Genomic DNA, 15609 nt, shown 5'->3' on the forward strand with positions numbered 1-15609 from the left:
CTACATTCATCTGCCCATAGGGGATGAATACTGGGCTATTCATTGAGTGCTTTGTGTTTACGCTTCAAATAATTGTGTTTTGAGTTATGTTTGTGTGTGTTTGTTTGAGACCGTATTTGTGCGTGTGGGGTTTTTGACAAAGAATGTGTGTGTTTTTGGTGTGTTTGTGGAGGTGTTTGTCTGAGACCGACAGTCTGTCCTGTTGTCTGTGGGTGTTTGTCAAACTGTGTGTGTAGTCTGAGCTTCTCTGGGTGTGTTTCCAGCTGTCATTGGGAATGGCTCATAATGGTTTTCCGATTCAGTCCGGAGAATCCCCTTGGGAATGTCAGCTGTGTCCGGTCCAAAGTATCTACCTCTGACCATCTCTGAACTACAGTCTCATAACAGGGACTAAGGGAACACTCTAATCTTACTATGAATGTAGCTAGCCAGCACAGCATAGACCACAGCACAGTCAATGTCCACTTGTATGAATGTAGCTAGTATAGTAGAGAGATGGGCTTTGTTACCAGAAATATGTCAGGGCATATTCAGCAAACTGCTACAGGCATTTGGCATATGGTAGCAGAATTGGCTACCACGTAGAAAGACAAAGAGAGAGTTTGAAAAGGGGGGGAGAGCAGGCAGGGGGAGTGAGACTTCAGAGGTCTCTAAAGAGACCGACGCATCAAGAGAGAAAGAAAAAGACATGCAGATGGAATCTGAATGGAGAGGTAGACAAGGAGGTGCAGCTAATTGAGAGGGGGACGGAGAGACCGTAGTGTAGAGGGGGACGGAGAGACCGTAGTGTAGAGGGGGACGGAGAGACCGTAGTGTAGAGGGGGACGGAGAGACCGTAGTGTAGAGGGGGACGGAGAGACCGTAGTGTAGAGGGGGACGGAGAGACCGTAGTGTAGAGGGGGACGGAGAGACCGTAGTGTAGAGGGGGACGGAGAGACTGTAGTGTAGAGGGGGACGGAGAGACCGTAGTGTAGAGGGGGACGGAGAGACCGTAGTGTAGAGGGGGACGGAGAGACCGTAGTGTAGAGGGGGACGGAGAGACCGTAGTGTAGAGGGGGACGGAGAGACCGTAGTGTAGAGGGGGACGGAGAGACCGTAGTGTAGAGGGGGACGGAGAGACCGTAGTGTAGAGGGGGACGGAGAGACCGTAGTGTAGAGGGGGACGGAGAGACCGTAGTGTAGAGGGGGACGGAGAGACCGTAGTGTAGAGGATGATTAACCCCTGGAGACAGACTCCTGGTTAGAGGTCAACGAAGCTGTCTGCAGCTGGACAAAAGAGGGTGGAGACCCTGTGGAGCGTGTCTGTCTAACGTCTCTCTTGACGTGGCTGGGTTGTGTTGTATGTCTCTCTCCTGGGTTCCTGGAGTGTTGTGTTGACGTTGTGTTGACGTTGTGTTGTAGGCTAGCAGAGTGATGCAGTGCTGGCACTTCTGGCTGGGGCTGGTCCTGGTGCCAGCAGCCTGTCTACTCAAAGACTTTGCCTGGAACGCGTGAGTAACACACTCACACTGCATAAATACCTCTTAAATCAATGCATACATCATTTGAACAGCAGTGTTTTTCACATTTCAATACGAACACATACACAGTCCTACTGTACCAAGATTTCTGCGATTGCAGATTTTTTTGCAAAATCAACCATTCCCGCATATTATGCTAGGGCTTGCAAATTTGACCAATCATCGCACTATTACCGCATAAAACGGTCAAATTACTGCATAAAACTGTCTGAACACCACACTATAAAAAGTGGGCTCGCAATTTTAACCAATCACCACACTTTTACCACATGAACAATGGTTCAGTCAAGCCACACGTCAGCAAATATTTCCCTGACAGAAAAAGTTAGCAATTTGCGATGCCAAAGAAATCAAGCATTTTTGCCCGCAGATATCACCCCAAAAAACCTGTGAAATCCTGACGAGCAACATAATCCTGTGAATGTGTTGTAGGGGTCGTCGCACTGTGAAGAAGTCTCTTCTGGAAGAGGTTCAGGAGCTGGAGGCCAGGGCTGTAGACCCGGGGGCTGCCGTGCTCCGAGACGCCAGCGGGCGCAGGTCAGACTCACACAAACACACTGCATCATGGGATCACAGTTTGGGGGGGGGGGGCTTTACTGAACTTACTGCGACATCGTTCATGTCATTTTCATAGCATATCCATGTGAGGTAATGATAATTCCTTGGACTGAGGGGTCCCCCCATTTTTAAAGGTTTTGTTACAAAGTCTGTAAGATTTTTTATTTAGATTGATGTGCCAGATTGATGTGCCAGTGTTTTAATGTCTAGCGTATACCATATACAGTGCCTTGTGAAAGTATTCGGCCCGCTTGAACTTTGCGACCTTTTGCCACATTTCAGGCTTCAAACATAAAGATATAAAACTGTATTTTTTTGTGAAGAATCAACAACAAGTGGGACACAATCATGAAGTGGAACGACATTTATTGGATATTTCAAACTTTTTAAACAAATCAAAAACTGAAAAATTGGGCGTGCAAAATTATTCAGCCCCCTTAAGTTAATACTTTGTAGCGCCACCTTTTGCTGCGATTACAGCTGTAAGTCGCTTGGGGTATGTCTCTATCAGTTTTGCACATCGAGAGACTGACATTTTTTCCCATTCCTCCTTGCAAAACAGCTTGAGCTCAGTGAGGTTGGATGGAGAGCATTTGTGAACAGCAGTTTTCAGTTCTTTCCACAGATTCTCGATTGGATTCAGGTCTGGACTTTGACTTGGCCATTCTAACACCTGGATATGTTTATTTTTTAACCATTCCATTGTAGATTTTGCTTTATGTTTTGGATCATTGTCTTGTTGGAAGACAAATCTCCGTCCCAGTCTCAGGTCTTTTGCAGACTCCATCAGGTTTTCTTCCAGAATGGTCCTGTATTTGGCTCCATCCATCTTCCCATCAATTTTAACCATCTTCCCTGTCCCTGCTGAAGAAAAGCAGGCCCAAACCATGATGCTGCCACCACCATGTTTGACGTTTTGCATTGTTGCCAAAAATTTCCATTTTGGTTTCATCTGACCAGAGCACCTTCTTCCACATGTTTGGTGTGTCTCCCAGGTGGCTTGTGGCAAACTTTAAACAACACTTTTTATGGATATCTTTAAGAAATGGCTTTCTTCTTGCTACTCTTCCATAAAGGCCAGATTTGTGCAATATACGACTGATTGTTGTCCTATGGACAGAGTCTCCCACCTCAGCTGTAGATCTCTGCAGTTCATCCAGAATGATCATGGGCATCTTGGCTGCATCTCTGATCAGTCTTCTCCTTGTATGAGCTGAAAGTTTAGAGGGACGGCCAGGTCTTGGTAGATTTGCAGTGGTCTGATACTCCTTCCATTTCAATATTATCGCTTGCACAGTGCTCCTTGGGATGTTTAAAGCTTGGGAAATCTTTTTGTATCCAAATCCAGCTTTAAACTTCTTCACAACAATATCTCGGACCTGCCTGGTGTGTTCCTTGTTCTTCATGATGCTCTCTGCGCTTTTAACGGACCTCTGAGACTATCACATTGCAGGTGCATTTATACGGAGACTTGATTACACACGGGTGGATTGTATTTATCATCATTAGTCATTTAGGGCAACATTGGATCATTCAGAGATCCTCACTGAACTTCTGGAGAGAGTTTGCTGCACTGAAAGTAAAGGGGCTGAATAATTTTGCACGCCCAATTTTTCAGTTTTTGATTTGTTAAAAAAGTTTGAAATATCCAATAAATGTCGTTCCACTTCATGATTGTGTCCCACTTGTTGTTGATTCTTCACAAAAAAATACAGTTTTATATCTTTATGTTTGAAGCCTGAAATGTGGCAAAAGGTCGCAAAGTTCAAGGGGGCCGAATACTTTCGCAAGGCACTGTATGAGAGTGATGTAACCATGACCTGTTGGTAACATGGTTGACCCATCCACAGGGCCAAAGCCAACCCTGAGGTCCCCTAGCCCCAGAGCTCAGGGCACAGACAGACACAGGTAGCACCTTGGCTTGGTTTGACCTGGCTCACTGTGTGAACTCTGACCGGTGTGTCTGCTCCTGCTCCGCTCTGCAAGACTCCTCCCCCGTCTCTCTCACTGCATCCTACTCTCTCACTCACCCACCTCAGCACTCATGTTTCATACTGTCTCTTTCTTTTCCTTCCCCATCTTCTTTTTCCTATCTCTCCATCTGATTGTGTCGAGTCAGGAAGTGGACAGGTTTGCACTGCTGTAAGGACTGAGTGTGCTGTAGCCTCTGAGGTTGTGTGTTAGAGTTAGCCGTTTGTGTGTGTGTTTGTTTTGTATCGTGGGTTGTAGTCAGTGTATCTATCATAAGATAAGGAGTAGAACCATTCAGTGTTGATCATGTTAGAAGGGGCTTTAAAACATTGGAGGTATTTGGCTATATTAGGTTGAGGAATGGAGTGGGAGATGGAAGACTGAGGTTTGGCCATTTGAGGGGCGGTTGTGTGGGATATTGGCTGTGGATGGGGCTCTTTGGTGGGCTTTGGGCAGGAACAATAGTCCTCAATCATCCAGTGAGACGGCTAGGCCAACAGTCCAGAACAGAGAACTGGCTCGGACAGAGGTGGGCTGGGGAGGTGCTTGGGGACAGGGAGGGGAGGCAGGGTGTTGTTTTTGGATGGATGGGTGCACACAGCCTTCCCTAGCATGGAGGTGAGGCCCTTGGCCTGGGCTGAACCTTCTCCCAGACATAGGTAGGAACCCCCAGCGACGACCATGGAAAGCATTGAGGAGTGTGAGAGGCACAGAGGAGAAACGCACACATCTGTATTTGTATTTCATAACGGGAGAGGATTGGGACGAGGATGGGAAAGGTAGAGGACCAACGTTTCTCTGGGGAAGTAATTAGATGTGGAGCGTTCTTGGACTGTTTGGAGTCTCACTCCCCTTTCAGACAGCGACACTACAGGGGCGACGGATTCAGGCATGACTTTACAGATGTGCTATTTATATATTTATTTTTTAGTCTATCAATTTGTTCTTCATTCATTCACCTTGTCATCGATTTAGCAGACCTAATTTTCTTTGGCGAATGATACGGTTGCAAAACTTCAGAACGTTTTTTCAGGCTTTGCCAAACACACCAGGTCTAAGTTCCCTGTGGTACCATAAAGAATAGGTCCCTGCTGCTTGCTCAGCAGTGTAACCTTGGGGAGGCTGGCCCGGGTCCACACACTCTGTGGATCGGATCAGGGCCCCTGCCCCAGTGCCAGGGAAACCCCTCATGTGATTTAATGCCTCATTGGCTGCCTGATCTAGAGAAGTAACCTACCGTGTTCCACAGCGGAATCAGACAATCTGGGAAGCATTCTGTTAGGAAACATTCTGTTCTGTTTGGATACTGTTAACAGAATGTTTAGCGTTGCCATTAGTGAGGAGGATTGAGAGAGAGGAAGGCTGGGGGATGTATGCGTGTCTGTCTGTGTGAATTTGTACGTGTTTGCATGTGAGCGTGAATGTTTAGAGGAGGGATGATGGTGTTTGTCCTGGAAAACAGAGGGTGTAGTCTTCCTCTGGAGAGAGAGCAGGAGGAATGGGGGCGGGGGGCTTAACATGGCTGTCTGTTTGCCCTGCAGTCACATAATGAGATGGGATTGGATTAACTGAATGTCAATCTGCTCTTCAGTACCAGCCAAGACATATGCCCAGCCCCCTAGCCCCTACCCTACCAGGTCTGGCCCTGGTTGTCTTGGGGTAAGGTCTAGGCAGGAGTTGACTTCTGTAATGCTAAAAGGACTTGGCTATTTACATGGACATTTTAGTCATTTAGCAGACACTCTTATCCAGAGAGATTTACAACTAGTGCAATATATCTGTAGACAACAACACATCACAGTTGTACATTTTCCCTCCTTTCCTTTATCAGCAAAGTCCATGTTAGTGGGAAAGACAAGTGCCTATGCCATGTCCTAATAGTACAAAATGATCTCTTCTCACTTCCTTGTTCCTTTCCTTCAAGACCTCAGATCTGCAGGTCTTCAAGGTATAAGCAATAGGGTGGACTATCCATTGTTTTCACCTATATGTTTTCATAAGGGAAGGAAATCATAGCCTGGTCCCAGATCTGTTTGTGCTCTTGCCAATGCCAAAGGTTGTTATTGTCAAGTCATTGGCCTGAGAATGAGTGACAAGGAGTTGGCATGATAGCACAGACAGGATGACATGGGCGTTGTAACTTCTGGACCGCATGAGCAGAGCGCGAGTCACTTGATCAAGTGTTCTCGGGGGTGAGCTGTATGTCGTAATTTGACCAGAACCTAGAGTGTAATTTCACTCTGAGCGACGCGAGCCTCTAACCCAGCGGCGCTGCTTCCTCCCAGGTTCAATTTCAAATGAATCGTCTCACGCTCTGAAAACGTTTCATCTGTAGTATAGCAGGCCAGAGACACTCAAGCTAAGCTTCAGTGTTCGGTCACAATCAAAGACTATACTACGAAGCAAGCTAGATCTACTCAGGATTTTCTAAAGCCAGCCAGCTTCAGTTAGCTTCACATACCAGCTCAGGCTTCAACCATTCTATGACGGTGGATATTGCTCGACCGCCTGCCGCTAACTCTAGTGCTTCAAACACACCGACAACGTCCTTGCGCAAAATAGTTTGCAGTATCATCTGGATATGTGTGCAATAAAAGTTTGACATTCACCTTCTGCTACCATTTCTGTCAAGCCGTCCAGGCATACAGTTTGACACATATGTTCCATAAATCCAACGTGCACCACACCGAACGCACTGCAACTGCCTCTGCAGCGCAATGCTGCAAGGCAAACGGAGCGTTTTCATTGGAAATTAATGTAATTCTGGTGTACCAAAATGCAATGATGCTGTCAGTGTAGTCAAAGCGTACGCGCAGTTGCAAGCCTGCGACATGTCGCACATGGCTAGTCAAACGCCAAACTCTTCATTGAGACAGTACTGAAACATCAATCCATGGGCGAGTCGGTGCCACATGTTCATTTGTGCTGAAAAGTTATTTCAAACTCTGCAGGCTATGGTGTGAAATAGGCTTTTAGAAGGGCCGTCTTTATTTTATTACTTTGGTAATAAAAAATTTAAAAAATGTTTTTGTTAAAAACACAACAATACCTTTTTTGATTAATAACATATTGAATCTGTCTTCTTCCTGAAATGATGGGGATAATGTTGCAATCTTTGTAAGAGGGAGGGAATCTGATTTACTTTGGTCCTCAACTCACGGCTCAGACACTTCATTCAGGATAAATGGAGTTAGCCCCGAGTTAGCCTGCTACAGAGCAGGTTAGTTCTAAAGGATTCGTTGCCATAGAAATTGCCCTGACTAAAAGGTGATCCACAGTCGTACGACTGGTTATCCCTCGGAGTAGTACTTCCACCTGTTGTGTTGGTTGTGTTAACCTGTCATAGCGATATAGAGATTTTCCCTGTAACCTGTCAATTGGTGGCTGTGATTGGTTGATTTACCTGTCCGTCTCTTCTCCTCCAGTCTGAACGAGCGTGCCCACCTGTTGACCCGGGTCTTTAGGAAAACACCCTCCAACGTGGGCCGCAAAAACTCTGTGCAGCAGAGCAACGTGTCTCGTGAGTATCCCTATCCTTGTCCCAGCCTCAGATTTACTTCTATGTAGGTAGGTAAACATACAGTGGTGTACTCACTGTACCTGTCCCTCTTCTTCTCTCTCTATAGATGGCTATGCCTTCTCCCAGGAGGAACATGGGGTGGTGTCTCAGTCACAGGTGTGTCGATCCTACGATACCACCCGCCAACGGCCCAGCATCTAGCCCCTCCCACTGCCCCGCCGCCCCGCCCTCAGCCCACCTGGCTACGGGGCGCTTGGCAACAGTTACCAAGGTGGCCACAACGGTTGCCAAGGCGACCGCGGAGACAGACTATGCTGAGTGACCGACCCTGCTGTGGCCTTACTGGAACTTATACTGACTTTGACCTCTGACCTTGACCCCTGGAGATCATTGCTAAGCATGGAGTCCCGTCTATACTGTCCAACCTGGTCTCCGCTCTACACACACACACACACACACACACACACATATATATATATATATATATATATATATATATATATATATATCTATATATATATATATATCCAGTGGGGAGAACAAGTATTTGATACACTGCCAATTTTGCAGGTTTTCCTACTTACAAAGCATGTAGAGGTCTGTCATTTTTATCATAGGTACACTTCAACTGTGAGAGACGGAATCTAAAACAAAAATCCAGAAAATCACATTGTATGATTTTTAAGTAAATAATTTGCATTTTATTGCATGACATAAGTATTTGATCACCTACCAACCAGTAAGAATTCTGGCTCGCACAGACCTGTTAGTTTTTCTTTAAGAATCCCTCCTGTTCTCCACTCATTACCCGTATTAACTGCACCTGTTTGAACTCGTTACCTGTATAAAAGACACCTGTTCACACACTCAATCAAACAGACTCCAACCTCTCCACAATGGCCAAGACCAGAAGGCTCTGTAAGGACATCAGGGATACAATTGCAAAAAATTGAAAACCTGCAAAATCGGCAGTGTATCAAATACTTGTTCTCCCCACTGTGTGTGTGTATGTGTGTATATATATATATATAAATCACACACACACACACACAGACACACAGGCATGAGTAATCACAACCACACAAACAGACAGAATAAATCAACCACAGAGACTAATGTGTATCTAATCATAGCATGGACTGGGTTTAGTTTATGCACCTGTGCGTCTTTGTCCGTGTGCATGGCTGTGCTTCTGTATGTATCTGCCCTCCTGTGTGTGTGTGCGTGCGTGCGTGCGTGCGTGCTGCTCGCGTGCGTGCGTGCGTGCTGCTCGCGCGTGTGTCCGTGTCCGTGTCCACACTCCCTCACATCTCCCTCTCCTGAGCAGGGGTTTAACTCATCCGTCATCACCGTGGCCATGGGAGAAAGGGGGGAAGAGGAGGGGGGGCACTTTAACATAAACACCAAACACACACTGGCCTAGGAGGGATTCCTCTCAGAGAGCTGAAGAGGGGGATTGGAGAGAAGGAGGGGGCACCCTGTAGACCACCTCCATCAGCTTCTTTAACTCTTATTCTCCCTTTCACTACTTTTCTATCTCTCTCTGCTTTTCTCTCTCTGCTTTTCTCTCTCTGCTTTTCTCTCTCTCTCTCACTCTTGCACTCTCTGGATCAGTGACCTCCTCGTCTCTCTCCCCCTCATCTGCAGCACGTCTCCTCTTCCTGCTTGGTTGAATCTATTTTCCCTTGTATTCCACCGCTGCTGTGATTCCTGCGGTCCTGCCTGTCGCCCCAGGAGGCCGAGTTAGCAGCAGCCTGGCTTGTAGTGCTTCCTCTGTTTGTTGGGTTCTCAATTAATCTATGGACTTATTTTTGTTGAATAAAATGGACTTGTGTCTCTGTCTTTTAATGCCTGTGTTTGTTCTCCTTTCTCTGGGCTATACACTATACTACCCACTATAATTTACCTGGAGTTATAATTGAGGATGTTAACTAATAACAGGTGCTACATATATACACTACCGTTCAAAAGTTTGGGGTCACTTAGAAATGTCCTTGTTTTTGAAAGAGAGGCAACATTTTTGTCCATTAAAATAACATCAAATTGATCAGAAATACAGTGTAGACATTATTAATGTTGTAAATGACTATTGTAGCTGGAAATTGTTTTTTATGTAATATCTACATTTATCAGCAACCATCACTCCTGTGTTCCAATGGCACGTTGTGTTAGCCTTTTAACATTATAAACTTGGATTAGCTAATTGATCATTGATCATTAGATCATGCAATTAACAAGAAACAAAGAACTTTCTTCTGAAACTCGTCATTCTATTCTTGTTCTGAGAAATTAAGGCTATTCCATGTGAGAAATTGCCAAGAAACTGAAGATCTCATACAACGCTGTGTATTACTCTCTTCACAGAACAGCACAAACTGGCTCTAACCAGAATAAAAAGAGGAGTGGGAGCCCCCGGTGCACAACCGAGCAAGAGGACAAGTACATACAGTGCCTGTCGAAAGTATTCGGCCCCCTTGAACTTTGCGACCTTTTGCCACATTTCAGGCTTCAAACATAAAGATATAACTGTATTTTTTTGTGAAGAATCAACAACAAGTGGGACACAATCATGAAGTGGAACGACATTTATTGGATATTTCAAACTTTTTTAACAAACAAAAACGGAAAAATTGGGCGTGCAAAATTATTTAGCCCCCTTAAGTTAATACTTTGTAGCGCCACCTTTTGCTGCGATTACAGCTGTAAGTCGCTTGGGGTATGTCTCTATCAGTTTTGCACATCGAGAGACTGAAATTTTTTCCCATTCCTCCTTGCAAAACAGCTCGAGCTCAGTGAGGTTGGATGGAGAGCATTTGTGAACAGCAGTTTTCAGTTCTTTCCACAGATTCTCGATTGGATTCAGGTCTGGACTTTGACTTGGCCATTCTAACACCTGGATATGTTTATTTTTGAACCATTCCATTGTAGATTTTGCTTTATGTTTTGGATCATTGTCTTGTTGGAATACAAATCTCCGTCCCAGTCTCAGGTCTTTTGCAGACTCCATCAGGTTTTCTTCCAGAATGGTCCTGTATTTGGCTCCATCCATCTTCCCATCAATTTTAACCATCTTCCCTGTCCCTGCTGAAGAAAAGCAGGCCCAAACCATGATGCTGCCACCACCATGTTTGACAGTGGGTATGGTGTGTTCAGGGTGATGAGCTGTGTTGCTTTTACGCCAAACATAACGTTTTGCATTGTTGCCAAAAAGTTCAATTTTGGTTTCATCTGACCAGAGCACCTTCTTCCACATGTTTGGTGTGTCTCCCAGGTGGCTTGTGGCAAACTTTAAACAACACTTTTTATGGATATCTTTAAGAAATGGCTTTCTTCTTGCCACTCTTCCATAAAGGCCAGATTTGTGCAATATACGACTGATTGTTGTCCTATGGACAGAGTCTCCCACCTCAGCTGTAGATCTCTGCAGTTCATCCAGAGTGATCATGGGCCTCTTGGCTGCATCTCTGATCAGTCTTCTCCTTGTATGAGCTGAAAGTTTAGAGGGACGGCCAGGTCTTGGTAGATTTGCAGTGGTCTGATACTCCTTCCATTTCAATATTATCGCTTGCACAGTGCTCCTTGGGATGTTTAAAGCTTGGGAAATCTTTTTGTATCCAAATCCGGCTTTAAACTTCTTCACAACAGTATCTCGGACCTGCCTGGTGTGTTCCTCGTTCTTCATAATGCTCTCTGCGCTTTTGACGGACCTCTGAGACTATCACAGTGCAGGTGCATTTATACGGAGACTTGATTACACACGGGTGGATTGTATTTATCATCATTAGTCATTTAGGTCAACATTGGATCATTCAGAGATCCTCACTGAGCTTCTGGAGAGAGTTTGCTGCACTGAAAGTAAAGGGGCTGAATAATTTTGCACGCCCAATTTTTCAGTTTTTGATTTGTTAAAAAAGTTTGAAATATCCAATAAATGTCGTTCCACTTCATGATTGTGTCCCACTTGTTGTTGATTCTTCACAAAAAAATACAGTTTTATATCTTTATGTTTGAAGCCTGAAATGTGGCAAAAGGTCGCAAAGTTCAAGGGGGCCGAATACTTTCGCAAGGCACTGTAAGTGTCTAGTTTGAGAAACAGATACCTCACGAGTCCTCAACTGGCAGCTTCATTAAATAGTACCCGCAAAACACCAGTCTCAACGTCAACAGTGAAGAGGCGACTCCGGGATGCTGGCCTTCTAGGCATAGTTGCAAAGAAAAAGCCATACCTCAGACTGGCCAATAGAAATAAAATATTAAGATGGGCAAAATAACACAGACACTGGACAGAGGAAGATTGGAAAAAGGTGTTATGGACAGACAAATCTAAGTTTGAGGCGTTCGGATCACAAAGAAGAACATTTGTGAGACCGAAAAAATGAAAAGATCCTGGAGGAGTGCTTGACGCCATCAGTCAAGCATGGTGGAGGCAATGTGATGGTCCGGGGGTGCTTTGGTGATGGTTAAGTGGGAGATTTGTACAGGGTGAAAGGGAACTTGAAGAAGGAAGGCTATCACTCCATTTTGCAATGCCATGCCATACCCTGTGGATGGCGCTTAATTGGAGCCAATTTGCTCCTACAACAGGACAATGACCCAAAGCACAGCTCCAAACTATGCAATAACTATTTAGGGAAGAAGCAGTCAGCTGGTATTCTGTCTATAATGGAGTGGCCATCACAGTCACCGGATCTCAACCTTATTGAGCTGTTGTGGGAGCAGCTTGACCGTATGGTACGTAAGAAGTGCCCATCAAGCCAATCCAACTTGTGGGAGGTGCTTCATGAAGCATGGGGTGAAATCTCTTCAGATTACCTCAACAAATTGACAACTAGAATGCCAAAGGTCTGCAAGGCTGTAATTGCTGCAAATTGAGGATTCTTTAACGAAAGTAAAGTTTGTTATTTCAATTAAAAATCACTATTTATAACATTGTCAACGTCTTGACTATATTTCCTATTCATTTTGCAACTCATTTCATGTATATTTTCAAGGAAAACAAGGACATTTCAAAGTGACCCCAAACCTTTGACCGGTCGTGTACTTCAATGGAATTCCAGTTCAACTCCATCAATAAGCAGTATTTTGGAAAGTCCGCATAGATAACATTTCAATAAATATTCTGTAGAATGTGTGCATTGTTGCTTCCAACCCTATATGGTGTGTTGTGGTCTGTGTGAAAGCAGTGTCTGCCAAATCTGTGTTAAGGACACGTAAGGGCAGGAAGGCAAAGGTCAGGGAAATGTACTCCAATGCGTTAAGAAAAAGCACAATTTAACGGTCTAATGCAAGATAGATTAGCAGTTCAGGTTTAGGTTACTTAATCAATGAGAACATTGAGAAAGAGAGTAGGGTCAGTAAATAGACACTCAAAGTGAATGAAGGCTGAGAGCATGTTGGAGGAGAACACGAGATGGACAGTCAAAATAGTAAACTTACGGCCAGTTTCACAGAAAGAGATGGAATACATTTACTCCAAGTTAATGTGATGAATCTACATTCTAGATGTAAACTGTGAATACACTACAAGCCAGCCATGACCCGTTAGCATCCCTATTAAACTTCTGTTCCTGATCAGTATGGAGCAGCATGGGGTTCCCACACCCACCTTCCTGGACGTCTCCAAGCCTCCAGCCCAGCTCCAACCTGCAGCCGCTCGTCTCCAATGTGGGGAATCAATTTCTTCTCCCTAGTAGGAGCCTTAGATCCATTTAATCTCTCTCTCTCCATCTACGCGTCCCCACCCCACATCCTAGTCCCCCCTAGTTTCCATAGAGACGTGCCAAGAACACACCTCCTTCACCGTTCAATGTTGTGATGTAAAAATATTGGAAAAATGTATTACTCAGAATAAAAAAGGTCCTACCGGACATTATTAATCAGAATTCCTAAGATATATTATTGATATACATATTATATTGATATATATCTTAAGATATATTGGAGACAACATTAAACTACTGTAAATAATGGAAAACTATGAGAATGCAAGGAAAACCGGTTTCATCTTTAGAGCAGATTTTGAGAAAGTATTTGATACAGTACGTCTAGAATCTCCGGAGAATCTCTAACAAAATATGTCAAAGGAATGTACAACAATCATTCACGTAAGATAATAAATAAGGGAATTGTCAAGAGCCGTAAAACAAGTTATTTTTTATTTAACCAGGAAAACCCCATTGAGACCCAGAGTCTCTTTTTCAAGGGAGACCTGGCCAAGAAGGAGGCAACAATCAATACATTACAGAATTAAAACGTACAACAATACAATATAATACAACAACATGATCCATCCGGGAAAAAAACATTTATACTCCTCTGTAACAAAGTCTCCCATCAACATTTTAAATGAATTCAGTGGCACTAAAATGTCTAGATGAAGCATGGATTGTAGACTATTCCATGCGTCTGGTGCACAAGAAGAGAAGGCAGTCTTGCCTAATACTGGGAATGTCCTGGGGACTTTAAGTAGCAACCACCTAGCAGACCGGGTAATGTAACTGCTGGTGGTGAAGGAGACCAGACTGCAGAGGTAAAAAGGAAGTTTACCCAAAAGGGCTTTGTAGATGAACACGTACAGGTTAACCTCTCAGGTTGCCCTCTGTCACCATATCTACAGTACATTCAGAAAGTATTCAGACCCCTTGACTTTTTCCACATCTTGTTACGTTACAGCCTTAGTCTAAAATTGATTAATGACAACAACAAATATCATCAATCTACACACAATATTCAATAATGACATCACAATACCCCATAATGACAAAGCGAAAACAGGTTTTTAGAAATACCTTATTTACATACACCTTAGCCAAATACTAAATATTTAAACTCAGTTTTTCATAATTCCTGACATTTAATCCTAGTAAAAAATTCCCTGTCTTAGGTCAGTTAGAATCAACACTTTATTTTAAGATTGTAAAATGTTAGAATAATAGTAGAGAGAATGATTTATTTCAGCGTTTATGTCGTTCATCACATTCCCAGTGGGTCAGAAATGTACATTTTCTTTTTTTTTTCTTTTTTATGGCGGTTTTGGAGCAGTGGCTTCTTCCTTGCTGAGTGGCCTTTCAGGTTATGTCGATATAGGACTCGTTTTACTGTGGATATAGATACTTTTGTACCTGTTTCCCCCAGAATCTTCCCAAGATCCTTTGCTGTTGTTCTGGGATTGATTTGCACTTTTCGCACCAAAGTACGTTCATCTCTAGGAGACAGAATGCATCTCCTTCCTGAGCGGTATGACGGCTGCGTGGTCCCATGGTGTTTATTCTTCCTTACTATTGTTTGTACAGATGAACCTGGTACCTTCAGGCGTTTGGAAATTGCTCCCAAGGATGAACCAGATTTGTGGAGGTCTACAAAACAAATTCTGAGGACTTGGCTGATTTATTTTGATTTTCCCATGATGTAAAGCAAAGAGGCACTACGTTTGAAGGTAGGCCTTGAAATACATCCACAGGTACACCTACAATTGACTCAAATTATGTCGATTAGCCTATCAGAAGCTTCTAAAACCGTAACATAATTTTTCTGGAAGTCAACTTAGTGTATGTAAACTTCTGACCCACTGGAATTGTGATAAAGTGAATTATAAGTGAAATAATATGTCTGTAAACAATTGTTGGAAAACTTGTGTCATGCACAAAGTAGATGTCCTAACCAAAACTATAGATTGTTAACAAGAAATTTGTGGAGTGGTTGAGAAACGAGTTTTAATGACTCCAACCTAAGTGTATGTAAACTTCCGACTTCAACTGTATTCAGACCCTTTGCTATGAGACTCGAAATTGAGCTCAGGTGCATCCTGTTTCCATTCATCATCCTTGACATGTTTCTACAACTTTATTGGAGTCCACCTGTGGTAAATTCAATTGATTGGACATGATTTGGAAAGGCACACACCTGTCTATATAAGGGCCCACAGTTGATAGTGCATATCAGAGCTAAAACCGAGCCATGTGGTTGAAGGAATTGTACTTAGAGCTCAGAGACAGGTTTGCATCGAGGCACAGATCTGGGGACCATCTGGGTACCAAAATA

The 15609-nt window shown here is 43.9% G+C and overlaps 1 protein-coding gene across 16 annotated transcripts in view; it reads left to right on the forward strand.

Moving 5' to 3' along the window:
* atp8a2 (ATPase phospholipid transporting 8A2) overlaps positions 1–9417 on the forward strand; it is a 70594-nt gene extending 61177 nt beyond the window's left edge. For 14 of the 16 annotated variants that reach the window (XM_036935001.2, XM_036935002.2, XM_036935003.2 and 11 more), the window contains 4 exons: positions 1402–1490; positions 1953–2057; positions 7475–7569; positions 7676–9417. In XM_036935001.2, coding sequence (XP_036790896.2) covers positions 1402–1490; positions 1953–2057; positions 7475–7569; positions 7676–7770 — 384 coding nt within the window. In that variant the 3' untranslated portion in view covers positions 7771–9417. Of the gene's footprint in view, positions 1–1401; positions 1491–1952; positions 2058–3928; positions 3987–7474; positions 7570–7675 lie in introns of all 16 variants that reach the window. The other 2 variants (XR_016484395.1, XR_016484396.1) reach the window with 1 other exon arrangement.
* Positions 9418–15609: the final 6192 nt, after the last annotated feature.

This window comes from Oncorhynchus mykiss, chromosome 11 (assembly GCF_057628025.1).
Source record: "Oncorhynchus mykiss isolate SJ-2025 chromosome 11, ASM5762802v1, whole genome shotgun sequence".
Taxonomy (NCBI): domain Eukaryota; kingdom Metazoa; phylum Chordata; class Actinopteri; order Salmoniformes; family Salmonidae; genus Oncorhynchus; species Oncorhynchus mykiss.